This window comes from Elgaria multicarinata, chromosome 1 (genome assembly GCF_023053635.1).
Source record: "Elgaria multicarinata webbii isolate HBS135686 ecotype San Diego chromosome 1, rElgMul1.1.pri, whole genome shotgun sequence".
Classification (NCBI taxonomy): domain Eukaryota; kingdom Metazoa; phylum Chordata; class Lepidosauria; order Squamata; family Anguidae; genus Elgaria; species Elgaria multicarinata.
The window spans coordinates 215,452,544-215,468,789 of NC_086171.1; the positions used below are offsets into that span (position 1 = coordinate 215,452,544).

Consider the following 16,246-nt stretch of genomic DNA (forward strand, 5'->3'; position numbering starts at 1 on the left):
TCCTGTTGTTATTGTTGTCCCCTCAAGAACTGGATCTGGAGATGAAGCGCATGCACACCAAAGTGCACGCTGTCCAGGAGGAGCTGAACGTCCTCCGGACCTACATGGACAAGGAGTACCCGGTGAAGGCGGTCCAGATTGCCTCCCTGCTGCGCAGCATCCGTAACTTGGGCGAGGAGCAACAGGTGCGGGTTTGAGGCCTTTGCCGGCCTCCGTCTCTCTTGCTGGGGGCTGAGGGCTGGCAGCACGTCGCTCGTCTCATCCGTTCTCCTGTACTGCTGCCTCCAGGACGAATTGGAAGAAATCGAGGATCTGGCCAAACGGTTCTTGGAATCGTTCGCGGGGAAGGTGTGGGAAGAGCAAGAGCACATTTTGCAGGACCTTGCTGAGGTGAGTGGGGTCGGCCTGGATCGCTGTGCCGTGCCTGGAACCCGGTCTGAACGGGCCTTGTGTTCTGTGCCAAGAGCCCAGATTCATAGAATCATAGAATAGTAGAATTGGAAGGGGCCTAAAAGGCCATTGAGTCTAACCCCCTGCTCAATGCAGGAATCCACCCTACAGCATCCCTGACAGAGGGTTGTCCAGCTGCCTCTTGAAGGCCTCTAGTGTGGGAGAGCCCACAACCTCCCTAGGGAACTAGTTCCATTGTCGTACTGCTCTAACAGTCAGGAAGTTTTTCCTGATGTCCAGCTGGAATCTGGCTTCCTTTAACTTGAGCCCGTTATTCCGTGTCCTGCACTCTGGGAGGATCGAGAAGAGATCCTGGCCCTCCTCTGTGTGACACCCTTTTAAGTATTTGAAGAGTGCTCTCATGTCTCCCCTCCATCTTCTCTTCTCCAGGCTAAACATGCTCAGTTCTTTCAGTCTCTCCTCATAGGGCTTTGTTTCCAGACCCCTGATCATCCTGGTTGCCCTCCTCTGAACACGCTCCAGCTTGTCTGCGTCCTTCTTGAACTGTGGAGCCCAGAACTGGACGCCATACTCTAGATGAGGCCTAACCAGGGCCAGATTGCTGTGCAGTGCCTGGAACCCGGTCCGAACGGGCCTTGTGCTCTGTGCCAAGAGCCCAGATTCTGCTGTCCCTTCCCCATACATTTCCACGTGTGTTCTGTTTCTCACTTCCCCTGTGCCCAGAGGCCTGGCGAGGACCTGCCCTGAGCTGTAAGCTTGTTACCGTGACAGGGGAAAAATGAGGCTAAATTGTACATCATGCTTCAGATTATTTATGCAAACGTATTTCCCTCTATCTAAATGGGGACATAGATTATGTAAGGTCTGGTGAGATTTGCTGGAGCCAATCAAAAGCAGCGTTAGAATGGAACAAGCCACGTTCTGAACAGTGAACAGTGGCTGGCCCCTCCGCTAGAAGAGAGAAAGAGAGAGAGTTCAGAGTGTGCAGGTGACTGCACAGGAAACTTCTGGCCTGCTTTCCCCAGCCTGATGCCCTCCAGATGTGTTGGACTACAACTCCCGGGATTGCAGAATTGTAGTCCAGCACAACTGGAGGGCACCAGATTGGGGAAAGCTGCTTTAGTGTAGGTGCCAGGCGAACCTCTTTACTTGCTCTTGGATTTCTATTCTGAGAGCCAGAGAGCTGTGACACCATGACATGGTTCAGGCTAAACAACAGCCCACCGTGGATTAATTGACATTATGAATATGCAAGCCCTGGCCACGGGTTACCGTGGCTTGTCATGTCATCCAAACCCAACCGTGGTGGTTATTTGAGGGTGAAACAACCCTTGCAGAACCCATGGTCTGTTTTAGGGATATGTGAGGGTTGTTTCACCCTCAAATAACTCCGTCGCCTGGGTTCAGACAACACAACAAGCCAGGGCAACCCCCAGCCTCGGCCTGCATATTCCTAATGTCAGTTGGCACACAGTGCAGTTCTTTGTGGGTAAATGAACCCATAATGAGCTGTCACGTTGCGTGAATTGGGCCTACAAGTCCCAGAGTTCCTTATTTGCCGCTGGCCTTCCCAACAAGGGTGGCAGCAGGAGGACAGTGAGATCTGAGGCACAAGAGGGAACGAGCCCCGTGTCAGGATTTTCAGGCCCCAGAACATATCTGAGAACATGCATTAGGTCTCTTAGCTCCACATTGCATAGAACTGCCGTGAGACCCCAGGAGCAGGACACAATGTCCAAAAGGGTCTTTGCCATTCGGGTGTAATTAATATAGATACAGACCATACATAGAATCATAGAATCATAGAATAGCAGAATTGGAAGGGGCCTACAAGGCCATCGAGTCCAACCCCCTGCTCAATGCAGGAATCCACCCTAAAGCATCCCTGACAGATGGTTGTCCAGCTGCCTCTTGAAGGCCTCTAGTGTGGGAGAGCCCACCACCTCCCTAGGTAACTGATTCCATTGTCGTACTGCTCTAACAGTCAGGAAGTTTTTCCTGATGTCCAGCTGAAATCTGGCTTCCTTTAACTTGAGCCCATTATTCCGTGTCCTGCACTCTGGGAAGATCGGGAAGAGATCCTGGCCCTCCTCTGTGTGACAACCTTTCAAGTATTTGAAGAGTGCTCTCATGTCTCCCCTCCATCTTCTCTTCTCCCGGCTAAACATGCCCAGTTCTTTCAGTCTCTCTTCATAGGGCTTTGTTTCCATACCCCTGATCATCCTGGTTGCCCTCCTCTGAACACGCTCCAGCTTGTCTGCATCCTTCTGGAATTGTGGAGCCCAGAACTGGACGCAATACTCTAGATGAGGCCTAACCAGGGCCGAATAGAGAGGAACCAGGACCTCACCTGATTTGGAAGCTATACTTCCAAACTATACTTCCATCTCTGGCTGCAAGGAGGTTTAAAAAAAGAATCAGTCCTCCAGTGTTTCAGAACCAAGAAGGCCTTCCTTGAGGGAACGAGGGGAAGGGTCCCATGTGACAAGTTTGCACCAGGCCCAGAGAATTTACGCTTGTGTGTGGCTTTTTAATCTTGCAGTTTTGCGGGAGGGTAGCAGCACGAAGGAGGCAAGTGAAGGGCTAATGCAGGTCATCAGCTTGAGTAGCGTGACCGCCCCAGCCTCCCCCCAGCAGCTGTGGGCTCCAGAGCTATGAACAATGTTTGGGCAGGGCGGGGGGAATTAAGAACACCCACACACTCCAGGATTGCTGTTCCAGTCCAATTCACGTACCACCACAACTGCTTGCAAGTAAAGAGGTTCGCCTGGCACCTACACTATGCTCTTTTAGATGCCAGGTGACAGGGTGGATTTGATTTACCGTATTTCTTCGATTCTAAGAGGCACTTTCCCCCCCATATAAACATCTCTAAAAACGGGCTGCGTCTTAGAATCGCGGATGTGTTTATTATTTCTTAGAATCAAAGCTTTTTTTCTGTTGGTGGTACTGAAATTAGTGTGCGTCTTACAATCGATGGCGTCTTACAATCGAAGAAATATGGTAAATCAATTTGATTTAAATCACGATTTAAATCACTACTCAGAAAGACTCGATTTAATCATGTGACTTCCCCCTCCCCCCAAAAGTGCACCCTGTTCATTGAATTTTTTGAAACTTAGCACTTAAGAGGTCAGGGGCTGATTCTTTGTACATAAATTTGCAAAGTCACAATGGGACTGTGATCTTTGCAGACACAAATTCACAGTCTTGAGAACTGTAAAACCAAACATCTGTGATAATATCTTTTAAATAGAAAAATTGCCCAATAATCTTACAGAAACCTCTGGAAGAGCATGACATTGTGAATGGATTAATGGAATTAATTTACCCCAAAATTTAAACATTGCATGAATATACAGCCTCATGCTACATAATTAAAAACTAATCCTTATTTCATGATGAATAACCTTTGGACTATAATGTATCTTAAATAGAAAACTTAGGGTGACCCTATTAAAAAGAGGATAGGGCTCCTGTATCTTTAACAGTTGTACTGAAAAGGAATTTCAGCAGGTGTCATTTGTATATATGGAGAACCTGGTGAAATTCCCTCTTCATCACAGCAGTTAAAGCTGCAGGAGCCCTGCCTTCTTTTAAATCTGGTCACTCTAGTATAGCTCCTGCAGCTTTAACTGTTGTGATGAAGAGGGAATTTCACCATTTTCTCCATATATACAAATGACACCTGCTGAAATTCCCTTTTCTATGCATCTGCTAAAGGTATAGGAGCCCTGTCCTCCTTTTCATATGGTCACCCTAGAAAACTATCTTTAGATAGATTTTCCCTCAAAAAGCATTTTATTAAAAAAACATCCGATTTAAATTAAAAAAAAGTCTGATTTTTTTTAAAAAAAATAATTGTTTTTTATCCACCGTGCCAGGTGAAGACCTTTTTATTTTCTCAGCATTTTCGCAGCCTATTGCATTAATTGTAACTTTGCTGTTTTAAATCGGTATTAATTTCTGCATTGCTGCTTAATTTTATCCTGGCTGTGTTTTCATATTGTATTTTACATTACGCTTTTATACTGATTGTGTATTATTTTGAATGGTTTCTATGGTTTTAATTTTTGTAAACCGCCCAGAGAGCTTCGGCTATTGGGCGGCATAAAAATGCATTCAATAAATAAATAAATAAATAAAAAGCAATGCATCGAGAGACCCAATTACAGGTCTGCCCTGTGGTTTCTGTTTTGGCCATCAGACCACAAAGTGATGCTGCTGGTCAGAGCAGACAACACTGGGGTAGATGGTTCAGTGCCCGGGCTCAGTATAAAGCACCCTTCCTCAGCCCGGTGCCCTCCAGATGTGTTGGACTACAACTCCCAGCATCCCCCAGCCAGCATGGCTATTGGGAGGGTGCCGGGCTGACAAAGGCCGGTATAAAACAACCACATACATGCCTATGCATTCCGAAAGTTTGAGAAACTGGAGCAGGAAATGCGGTGGAAGTAGATTGGGATGCCAGTGGCCCCAATCCAGCCTTGCTTCCTCCACTGCAAGGCTGCATCCTACATATTTTCCCCCTCTCTGACATGGAGATTGATGCCCTTGGAAAAATTAATAATAATAATAATAATAATAATAATAATAATAATAATAATAATATATTTATTTATTTGTTACCCACCTTTCCCTCTGGATCGAGGTGGGGTACAACACAAATAAAAACACCATAAAATACATACAACTACCGTATTTCTTCGATTGTAAGACGCCATCGATTGTAAGACGCACACTAATAATTTCAGTACCACCAACAGAAAAAAAAGCTTTGATTCTAAGAATATTCATCGCACCCGCGATTCTAAGACGCACCCCGTTTTTAGAGATGTTTATATGGGGGGAAAAGTGCGTCTTAGAATCAAAGAAATGTGAAAATTCAAACGTTTAAATGTATTTCTCATGTATGGGGGGAAGGACCTTTTGGATCCCAGGTTTTTGGATTAACAGACTTGATCTCCCCTCTGTAGAACAGACTTAATTAGGCTTTGGTTCCCCCCCTCAAAAAAAAAACCCCACCTCTGGGGTTTAGGGTGCCTCCCACTGCCCTGGCGTTGCCTTCCAGGATCCGTGGAATCCTTCTGAATGGCATTTCCCCCCTTTTCTGTACAGGCAAAGCTGATGCAGTACCAGGATGGCCTTGAACAGATGAACAGGAACAACGTGGAGCTGAGAAGACAAATACAGACCCAAAAGAAGGCAAGAGGTTTGGGGGCTGCAGCAAGTGCCTTGGCAGGAAATTGTACAGTGTCTGGGCTACCTGAGTATTACACCCTTTGGTCACTGGGCCTCTACCTGACTACCAACTCCCTTGGGACCATCTAAGGCAGCCTTCCTCAACCTGGGGCGCTCCAGATGTGTTGGACTGCATCTCCCAGAATGCCCCAGCCAGCTGGCTGGGGCATTCTGGGAGTTGTAGTCCAACACATCTGGAGCGCCCCAGGTTGAGGAAGGCTGATCTAGGGTGACCCTATGGAAAGGAGGGCAGGGCTCCAGTATCTTTTAACAGTTCCATAGAAAAGGGAATTTCAGCAGGTGTCGTTGCTATGCATGCAGCACCTGGTGCTTTTCTTTTTCCTAAAGCTTTTAAAACTTGATTTTGTTCTGACTTTATACTGTTAGTTTTACCCTACCCTGTGCCTGTTTACCCTACCCTGTGCCTGTTTACCCTACCCTGTGCCTGTTTGCATTCTCTTCCCCTCCTTATTGTTTTATTATGATTTCTGGAGTGAATTGGGAGCCAATGAAGAGATTTCAGAAGCGGAGTGACATGGTCAGAGCGGCGGGCCAGGAAGATGATCTTCTCTGTCCACCACTGTGCTGCTAAGATCATCTTCTTGGCTCGCCGCTCTGACCATGTCACTCCGCTTCTGAAATCTCTTCATTGGCTCCCAATTCACTCCAGAATCCAATATAAACTTCTCCTGTTGACCTTCAAAGCTTTTCACGGTCTAGCTCTTGCCTATCTCTCCTCTCTCATCTCACACTATTGCCCCACTCATGCTCTTCGCTCCTCTGATGCCATGCTTCTTGCCTGCCCAAGGGTCTCTACTTCCCTTGCTCGGCTTCGTCCATTTTCCTCTGCTGCCCCTCATGCCTGGAATGCTCTTCCAGAACACTTGAGAACTACCAACTCAATCACAGCTTTTAAAACACAGCTAAAAACTTTTCTTTTCCCTATAGCTTTTAAACTTTGAGTTTGTTCTGACTCTATACTGTTAGCTTCACCCTTCCCGGTGCCTGTTTACACTTCCCTGTGCCTGTTTGCATTCTCCTTCCCTCCTTATTGTTTACTACAACTTTATTAGATTGTAAGCCTATGCGGCAGGGTCTTGCTATTTACTGTGTTATCTGTACAGCACCATGTACATCGATGGTGCTATATAAATAAATAATAATAATAATAATAATAGAATGCAAGCCTATGCGGCAGGGTCTTGCTATTTACTGTTTTACTCTGTACAGCACCATGTACATTGATGGTGCTATATAAATAAATAATAAATAATAATAATAATGGTGAAATCCCCTCTTCATCACCACAGTGAAAGCTGCAGGAGCCCTGCCCTCTTTTGTATCTGGTCATTCCAGTATAGCTCGTGCAGCTTTAACTGTTTTGATGAAGGGGGTATTTCACCTAGTGCTGCATCCATACAAACGACACCTGCTGAAATTCCCTTTTCTACATAACCGTTAAAGATACAGGAGCCCGGTCCTCCTTCCCATAGGGGTCACCCTACCTTGGGAATAATCTCATAGCTGGAGCCTGGAAGGAGTCCCTTAATTGCCTTATGCACGACGTAAGGGAAGGAGGGTTCCTGGTGTGGCTTCTGTTTGGAAGACGACGTTCCTTTTGAGATGAACATGAAACATGCCCCGTGTGGATTCCAGCTGGAGAGTTTGAAATCCTTGGGGATGGCGTGTGCCCTGCACGGCCTGACGGTGGTAGCTGGGCTTAGGCTGGGAATGTGCCCCATGCTGAAAGAAGGAGAAGCTCTTGTTTGGTGGATCCACTGGGGCTTGGAAGGGGCATCTGACCACACTCGAGTCACCTGTGATGCTCTGATCCGGAGGCCAATTCATTTCCAACTCCACGGAGGGAGTCAGAACCGCTGGGAGGGGTGAATTGGCGCACGGAAAGGGAAGGGCGCTTACGGCCTCAGCAGGAGGATTGGCATGAATCCTGGCTTTCTCATGTCTCCTTTAACTCTTTCAGATAATTGATGAATCGGTGAAAGAAATCAAGGAGTTGCACAGGAGCATTATCAAGCTTCACCACTCCATGAGGGACCCGCGGGAAGTGATATTTGCAGACGTCCTCCTCCGACAGCCCAAGTAGGTCCTTCAGGCGGTGTCCCAAGCAGGAGGTCACGCTGCAAGCCAGGGGTGGGCAACCTGCGGCCCTCCAGATGTTTTGGACTACAACTCCCATCAGCCGTAGCCCGCACAGCCAACGGTGCGGGGCGACGGGAGTTGTAGCCCCAAACATCTAGTGGGCCGCAGGTTGCCCACCTGAGCCCTGAGCGTTCCTTCCCCCCCGCAACACGCTTTGCGTCGTGTGAACCAAGGAGTCCTTCTCAGCCCCGCTTTGATTTCCGACCCTTGGGCAGCTAACGCTTCTCCACCAGCCAGAGAAACGGTGCCCCCCTACCAGCCAGCCCCCCCCCCCCCTTGAAAATCCTGGCTTCAAAATCCTGGTTCGCATCCCGTATTCTGCGTTTGCAAACCCTTTTAGTCCAGGGGAAGCAACTGGGCCACTTTGGCTCCAGTCATGCAAGCCATCCGCTTCCGGCTGGCAATCCAGGGTCACCCTTTGCGTAGGGGACGAAGGGACGCTGTGCCTTTGTGGCCGTTCCTCTGTCCGCAGCGGGTTCTCTTTGCTTTCCGGGGCTTTTGTGCTTCCCAGGGTTTTGAGGGGGCGACAGAATTCCTCTCTCGAAACCCCTTCTTCATTCTTCCCCACTAGGTGCACCCCAGATACGGAGATCGTTCTCAACATCCCCACGGATGAGGATTTCCCCCTATAGTTGCCGGAAATCTGATTGGGATGGAGCCCCTTGGGCGTGCAAGCGCATCCTTGCACACCACAGCCGACCAGTTTCCCTCCTGCTTTGCGGAGCCATCCCAGAAATCAACAGCCTGCCGGGTGCTGAATTCCAACCTCCGGGCTGGAGTTTTAAAACCTTCTGACTAAGGCCTTTTGAAGGGCCTTCTCTCTAACCTCCCCCTCCCCTCGATATCTCAGAGTTAAGTACCATTAAAGACAGCCCTCCCTGATCACCAATACACAGGACTGTATCTTCCTCTCTGTGTCCTTGATGCGTAACTCAGAGGAGTCCAGGGTCCTATCGGAGGCGCATTTGATTGATTTGATTTGATTTATTACATTTATATACCGCCCCGTAGCCGAAGCTCTCTGGGCAGTTTACAAAAAGCTTGGTTGCTGTTTGTTCACATCCCTAGCAAGAATGATTGATTCATTGGAAGAGTTTACCTGTAAGGTGACAACAATGCTATGCAAAAGGGATGAGCAACTAATCAGTTGATAGTGATCAGCAAAAGAGGACCTTATGTTGTCAGGTGCTTTTGCTTTAAGAAGCCATGGGTGGGGTTCCCAAACAGGAAGATAGTACAGAATGCATTGGGCATTATGTGCTTCTCCATAACACTTGTGAGAGTGAGCGGCTGCTTCCAGACCTCCGTTTCTTTGGACACTACAAGCAGGAAGTATTTTTGGGAGTCAGATGATGATGATGATGATGACGATTACATGGGGCTACCTCTGTGCCTAGTCCGGAAACTTCAATTAGTCCAAAATATGGCAGCCAGGCTGGTCACTGGTACACCTAGGGGTGACCACATTACACTACTTTTAAAATCTCTTCACTGGCTGCCCCTTACGCCTGGAACGCTCTTCCAGAACATTTGAGAACTACAACTTCAATCGCAGCTTTTAAAGCTCAACTAAAAACTTTTCTTTTTCCTAAAGCTTTTAAAACTTGATGTTGTGCAGACTTTATACTGTTAGTTTTACCCTACCCAGTGCCTGTTTGCATTCTCTTCCCCTCCTTATTGTTTTACTATGATCTTATTAGATTGTAAGCCTATGCGGCAGGGTCTTGCTATTTACTGTTTTACTCTGTACAGCACCATGTACATTGATGGTGCTATATAAATAAATAATAATAATAATAATAATGATTAGTTTCCGGGCAAAGTACAAAGTGTTGGTTATCACCTTTAAAGCCCTAAATGGTTTGGGTCCAGGCTACCTGCAGGATCACCTTCTCCCATACAATCCGCCCCGCACACGCAGGTCCTCTGGGAAGAATCCACTTCAGCTAGCAAAAACTAGATTAACAACTGTTACCCAGAGGACCTTTTCTTCCGCTGCTCCCAGACTGTGGAATGGCCTGCCGGAGGAGAGTCGTCAACTTGACAGTCTTTTAGAATTTAAAAAAGCAATAAAGACTGATCTGTTCCGGCAGGCCTATCCAGTGGAATTTTAGGATGTTTTCAGGATGTTTTAATCATGTATGGTATGTTTTAATTCGTTTTAATGTGTATTTTATATCATGTTTTTAGACTGTTTGTTTTACACTTTGAATTGTTTTAGTTTTTGTGAACCGCCCAGAGAGCTTCAGCTATTGGGCGGTATAAAAATGCATATTATTATTATTATTATTATTATTATTATTATTAATATTAATATTTATTTATATAGCGCCGTCAAGTTTTCATGGTGCTCTACAAAACCAAATAAAACGGAATACAAAATGGCTCACATTCTAAAATCACAGTAACAAACAAACAGGGAGGGGAAAGGCCAACCAGCATGGGGGACAATAAAACAAATTTAAAAAACTAGTATCGTCACACTACAGATGATAAGCTTTTGAGAAAAGAAATGTTTTCAAGTAAGATTTAAAAACTGTGATCGACGTCGCGGTTCGCAAGTGCGCTGGAAGAGAATTCCAGGCACAGCGAGTGAAAACGGGCGAAGACGAGCGGGAGAAGTAGAAACTCTTGGGCGAGTAAGAGACATCGTGTTATTAGAGCGAAGGGTGCGAGCGGGACAGTAAGGTGAAATAAGAGATGAAAGAGAGGGAGGAGCCAGACCACGGCAAGCTTTAAAAGTCAAAAGGAGAAGCTTGTATTGAATTCTGTAGGAGATAGGGAGCCAGTGGAGGGAGTTTAGAAGCAGAGTGACGTGACCGAACGACGAGGCAGAAAAATAATCTTAGCCGCAGAATGATGAATGGAAACCAATAGGGAAAGGTGAGAAGAAGGAAGACCAGTCAACAGGAGATTACAATACTCCAAGCCGGAAATAACCACGGCATGAACAAGAGTCTTGGCAGAAGAGACCGATAAGAACAGGCGAATTTTAGAGATGTTATACAAGAAGATGTTATACAAGATGTTGTACACTGGTTCCTCTCTATTCGGCCTTGGTTAGGCCTCATCTAGAGTATCACGTCCAGTTCTGGGCTCCACAATTCAAGAAGGACGCAGACGAGCTGGAGCGTGTTCAGAGGAGGGCAGCTAGGATGATCAGGGGTCTGGAAAGAAAGCCCTATGAAGAGAGACTGAAAGGACTGGGCCTGTTTAGCCTGGAGAAGGGAAGATGGAGGGGAGACATGAGAGCACTCTTCAAATACTTGAAAGGTTGTCACACAGAGGAGGGCCAGGATCTCTTCTCGATCCTCCCAGAGTGCAGGACACGGAATAACGGGCTCAAGTTAAAGGAAGCCAGATTCTAGCTGGACATCAGGAAAAACTTCCTGACTGTTAGAGCAGTACGACAATGGAACCAGTTACCTAGGGAGGTGGTGGGCTCTCCCACACTAGAGGCCTTCAAGAGGCAGCTGGACAACCATCTGTTGGGTATGCTTTAGGGTGGATTCCTGCATGAGCAGGGGGTTGGACTCGATGGCCTTGTAGGCCCCTTCCAGCTCTGCTATTCTATGATTCTAAGAAAGTCAGAGCCGCCTTCTTTTGTAGGAGATGCCTGGAGTGAGCCCAGCGAGTTAGAGCTGTGACCGGCTACGGCCCCACGCTGGTCCTTGTCCGCTGGAGAGACTGGAGCGCAGGAAGCTACCTTTTACCGAAGCTCTCTGGGCGGTTCACAAAAATTGCATCGCCGTACCTTTCTTGCAATGGAAGCAGCTGCTGGGGGATGGAGAGCACAGCTGAGGAGGATGGAGCGCGTGGTGCCCAGGTTTATCTCTCCCTTCCCCCACCCCCAAGACTTCTATGAGCTTCATCCCACGTACCTGTTTCCCTCGAATTATCCCCTATAGCGCTAAGCTGTCACTGTTGTTGCTACCAGGCGGCTAGATCCTTTGCATACCAGGAAATGGGTTTAAGGAGGGGAATGTAAAAAAAAAAAAAAAATTAAAAAATCAACGGATGACCCAATCCGATTCAAATTTGGTATGCTTAAAGCTCTCCTTAATATCTGTCACTGTGCCAATTTCGCTGTCATTATCTTTAAAGCTTACGCAGATGTAAGTATTTGTTTACTTTTTCTTCAAATCCTGCTCCTGCACCCCAGCGGCCGCTCGGAAAACTATATCTCTTTCTGGCACGAATGGGAGCTTTCCTCCTAATGCCAATCGCAGGTGGCACAGAGGGCAGCTTCCCGTGGGACTGCAGCGGGGAGGAAAGGGTTAAAACTCCTCCACCCCCAGCAATCCCACTCCTAATTCTTCCCCTCTCCACCCTGATAGTGGCTTTTTTTTTTAAAAAAATGTGCACATTAAATTCATTTAATGTCCCAGGTAGTTTGGCAAGTGACTCGGACCCACTGATGATATTGTATGCTCTAACTGTGGGTCAAAGCACAGGTTTTTCCCCAGGCTACCTGAGAGCCTTTTTAACTGGAGATGCTGGAAATTGAACCTATTATTATTATTTATTTATTCATATAGCACCATCGATGTACATGGTGCTGCACAGACCACACAGTAAATAGCAAGACCCTGCCGCATAGGCTTACAATCTAATAAAGTTGTAGTAAACAATAAGGAGGGAAAGAGAATGCAAACAGGCACAGGGAAGTGTAAACAGGCACCGGGAAGGGTGAAGCTAACAGTATAGAATCAGAACAAACTCAAAGTTTAAAAGCTATAGGGAAAAGAAAAGTTTTTAGCTGTGTTTTAAAAGCTGTGATTGAGTTGGTAGTTCTCAGGTGTTCTGGAAGAGCATTCCAGGCATGAGGGGCAGCAGAGGAAAATGGGCGAAGCCGAGCAAGGGAAGTAGAGACCCTTGGGCAGGCAAGAAGCTTGGCATCAGAGGAGCGAAGAGCACCTGCAAAGCACGCGTTCAGCGCCACAGAGCTACACAACCCCTCTCTGCATTTCACTGCATCGGCACTGAAGGGGAAGGGGATTGCATCACAGCCCATCCCTAAAAATAAGAGACTTTGGGATGATTCATCACCTTCATCATCATCATCATCATCATCTATTTCTTACCCACCTCTCCCTCTGGATCGAGGCAGGGAACAGCACTGAATACAAAAATATAAAATACACAAAACCGATTAAACACATAAAACCGATACATTATTAAAATCCTAAAATCTTTTAAGACATCTTAAAACTCGACTGGGTAGGCCTGCCAGAAGAGATCTGTCTTTATAGCTTTCTTAAATTTGGGAAGACTGTTAATTGGACGAATCTCTCCCGGCAGGCCGTTCCACCGTCTGGGGGCGGCAGAAGAAAAGGTCCTCTGGGTAAGAGTTGCCAGCCTGTTTGTGGCTGACTAAAGTAGATTCTTCCCAGAGGACCTGAGTGTGCGGGGCGGATTGTGCGGGAGAAGGCGATCCCGCAGGTAGCCTGGACCCAAACCATGTAGGGCTTTAAAGGTGATAACCAACACCTTATATTTTGCCCAGAAACTCATTGGCAGCCAGTGAAGTGATTTTAAAGTCGGTGTAATACAGTCACCCCTAGGTGTGCCGGTGACCAACCTAGCTGTCATATTTTGAACTACCGTATTTCTTCGATTGTAAGACGCCATCGATTGTAAGACGCACACTAATTTCAGTACCACCAACAGGAAAAAAAAACCACCCTAAGACACACCCGCGATTCTAAGGCACACCCCATTTTTAGAGATGTTTATATGGGGAAAAAAGTGTGTCTTAGAATCGAAGAAATAGGGTAGTTTGAAGTGATCATCAGGTAACTGCACAAGCAACTCGGACAATTGGCTTGGGGTGGCTTCATTTTTGGAAGGGCAAGTAAAGCCAGGAGTGGTGGTCCTAGCACCCTCTATGACAGCCTTCCTCAACCTGGGGCGCTCCAGATGTGTTGGACTGCATCTCCCAGAATGCCCCAGCCAGCTGGCTGGGGCATTCTGGGAGTTGTAGTCCAACACATCTGGAGCGCCCCAGGTTGAGGAAGGCTGCTCTATGACATTGCAAGGGATCTGGGATCATGTAGGGCAGAAGCGTTGGGTGCCAAATTACCATGGCCCAAGGAATAGCGCGCAGCAGGGGCTGAAGTGTCTGTGTCTATGGGAACATTTATTTGCTATACTTTTAAACTCCCGATAATGGAAGTTTTTTTTTGAGAGGTGTCCAATGCATTAGAAACATATAGTACAAACATTAAAATCAAAACAAACAAATCACGGAAGAAAACCAACAGCAAAGAATAAAAAATCCGTTAAAACATCATAAAATCAACTTAAATCCACTGGCGGAATGGAGTGCTAAAAGCACGGGAAAGTTCTGAAAATGGCTGGGAGACTAAAACGTTCTTCGCCTGGCACCAGAAAGGTGTAGGTGCCCGGGAATCCTCTCTGGGAAGAGCCACCCGCAAAAGGTGCCAGGCGTAGATGGTTTTCATGTCTGTGTAGGTAAATAAGGGAGAGACACATTCCTTCAGGTAACTTGTCCCCAAGCCATTTAAAGACGAGCACTTTGAATTGGGCCTGGAATTGGGATTGAGACCACATAGGACAGTGACCCCGCAGTGTACAAAATTATTATTATTATTATTATTATTATTATTATTATTATTATTATTATTATTTATTACTATATAGCACCATCAATGTACATGGTGCTGTACAGAGTAAAACAGTAAATAGCAAGACCCTGCATAGGCTTACATTCTAATAAAATCATAATAAAACAATAAGGAGGGGAAGAGAATGCAAACAGGCACAGGGTAGGGTAAACAGGCACTGGGTAGGGTAAAACTAACAGTATAAAGTCAGAACAAACACAGCGTGCGCATTCCAAATCTGGCTTTACAACCACGGATACCCCAAAACATATTTTTATTCTATCCAAGCTTCCATCAGATGGCAACATCTTCCAGCGTATTATATATCCCGCACATCTGGCTGCAGCGTCTTAAGCTGCAGCTGGGTGGAGACTGCTGCCGTTCTGTTTGGCCAAAGAGACGAGGGGCTTCCCCCTGGCCGCCTAAAAGATTTTAGATGTGCTCGCTGCTATCGCACTTAACCCTATTGTAAATGTGATACGTGTCTAACATGGGGGGACGGTTTATTTCCTTTACCATGAGAAGAACCCTTCGCTTCCAGGAATTTATCCAACCCCTTTTAAAGCCATCCAAATTGGTGGCCATCACTGCACCTTATAGAATCATAGAATAGCAGAGTTGGAAGGGGCCTACAAGGCCATCGAGTCCAACCCCCTGCTCAATGCAGGAATCCACCCTAAAGCATCCCTGACAGATGGTTGAATAATGGAAGATATAGGAGATGGTTGAGTTAAGGAAGATGGTTGAGTTATGGAATAGTGAGTTATGGAACTCACTATCTTGTGGTAGTGAGTTCCATAACTTAACTATGCACTGTGTGAAGAAGTACTTTTATTTGTCCTGGATCTCCCACCCATCAGCTTCATAGGATTTGACCCTGTTGGGTTCTAGTATTTTGAGAGAGGGAGAAAAATGTCTCCCCGTCCACATTCTCCACACCATGCCTAATTTTGTACACCTCTTGTCTCCCCTTAGACTCTTCTCCAAGCTAAACAATCTCAGTTGCTGTAACCTTCCCTCACAGGGGAGATGCTCCAGCACCTTAACCATTTTAGTTGCCCTTTTCCCAGCTCTATAATATCCTTTTTTAGGTGTGGCGACCAGAACTGTACACAGTATTCTAAGCGTGGTTGCACCATAGATTATGCAAATGATTTTTCGGGCTTTAGCCCAGGGGTTTAAGGAGATTGGCTAGATTTCCGGAGCAGGACTGTGGATCTCTTTCATTGCTTGGGTCTGTTAGACCTGAGGCGCACAGAACAGATCGGACAGGTGTGAACCTGAGCCTTTGGGAGGTGCTCCTGCGAAGCGACCACAGCACAACCGGCTCTCCTTCCTAAAGCGTCCTCCTACCGAAGGCTGGGAAAGTGAATTGGTTAGAGCAGTACGACAATGGAATCAGTAACCTAGGGAGGCTGTGGCTCTCCCACACTAGAGGCCTTCGAGAGGCAGCTGGACAACCATCTGCCAGGGATGCTCAAGGGTAGATTCCTGCCTTGAGCAGGGGGTTGGACTTGATGGCCTTGTAGGTCCCTTACAACTCTGCTATTCTATGATTCTAAACCCGGGATGCACCGGCTGAAGTTACAGGAAGCCAGATTCCAGCTAGACATCAGGAAAAACTTCCTGACTGTTAGAGCAGTACGACAATGGAATCAGTTAACTAGAGAGGTTGTGGGCTCTCCCACACTAGAGGCCTTCAAGAGGCAGCTGGACAACCATCTGTCAGAGAAGCTTTAAGGTGGATTCCTGCCTTGAGCAGGGGGTTGGACTGATGGCCTTGTAGGCCCCTTCCAACTCTGCTATTC

General features: G+C 46.8%; 1 protein-coding gene across 2 annotated transcripts in view; it reads left to right on the top strand.

The window, feature by feature from the left end:
- The window catches only part of C1H20orf96 (chromosome 1 C20orf96 homolog), a 34,110-nt gene extending 25,459 nt beyond the window's left edge, over window positions 1-8,651 (top strand). For both annotated transcript variants that reach the window (XM_063121229.1, XM_063121239.1), the window contains 5 exons: window positions 28-185; window positions 289-390; window positions 5,530-5,616; window positions 7,634-7,752; window positions 8,384-8,651. In XM_063121229.1, coding sequence (XP_062977299.1) covers window positions 28-185; window positions 289-390; window positions 5,530-5,616; window positions 7,634-7,752; window positions 8,384-8,444 — 527 coding nt within the window. In that variant the 3' untranslated portion in view covers window positions 8,445-8,651. The remainder of the gene's footprint in view (window positions 1-27; window positions 186-288; window positions 391-5,529; window positions 5,617-7,633; window positions 7,753-8,383) is intronic.
- Window positions 8,652-16,246: the final 7,595 nt, after the last annotated feature.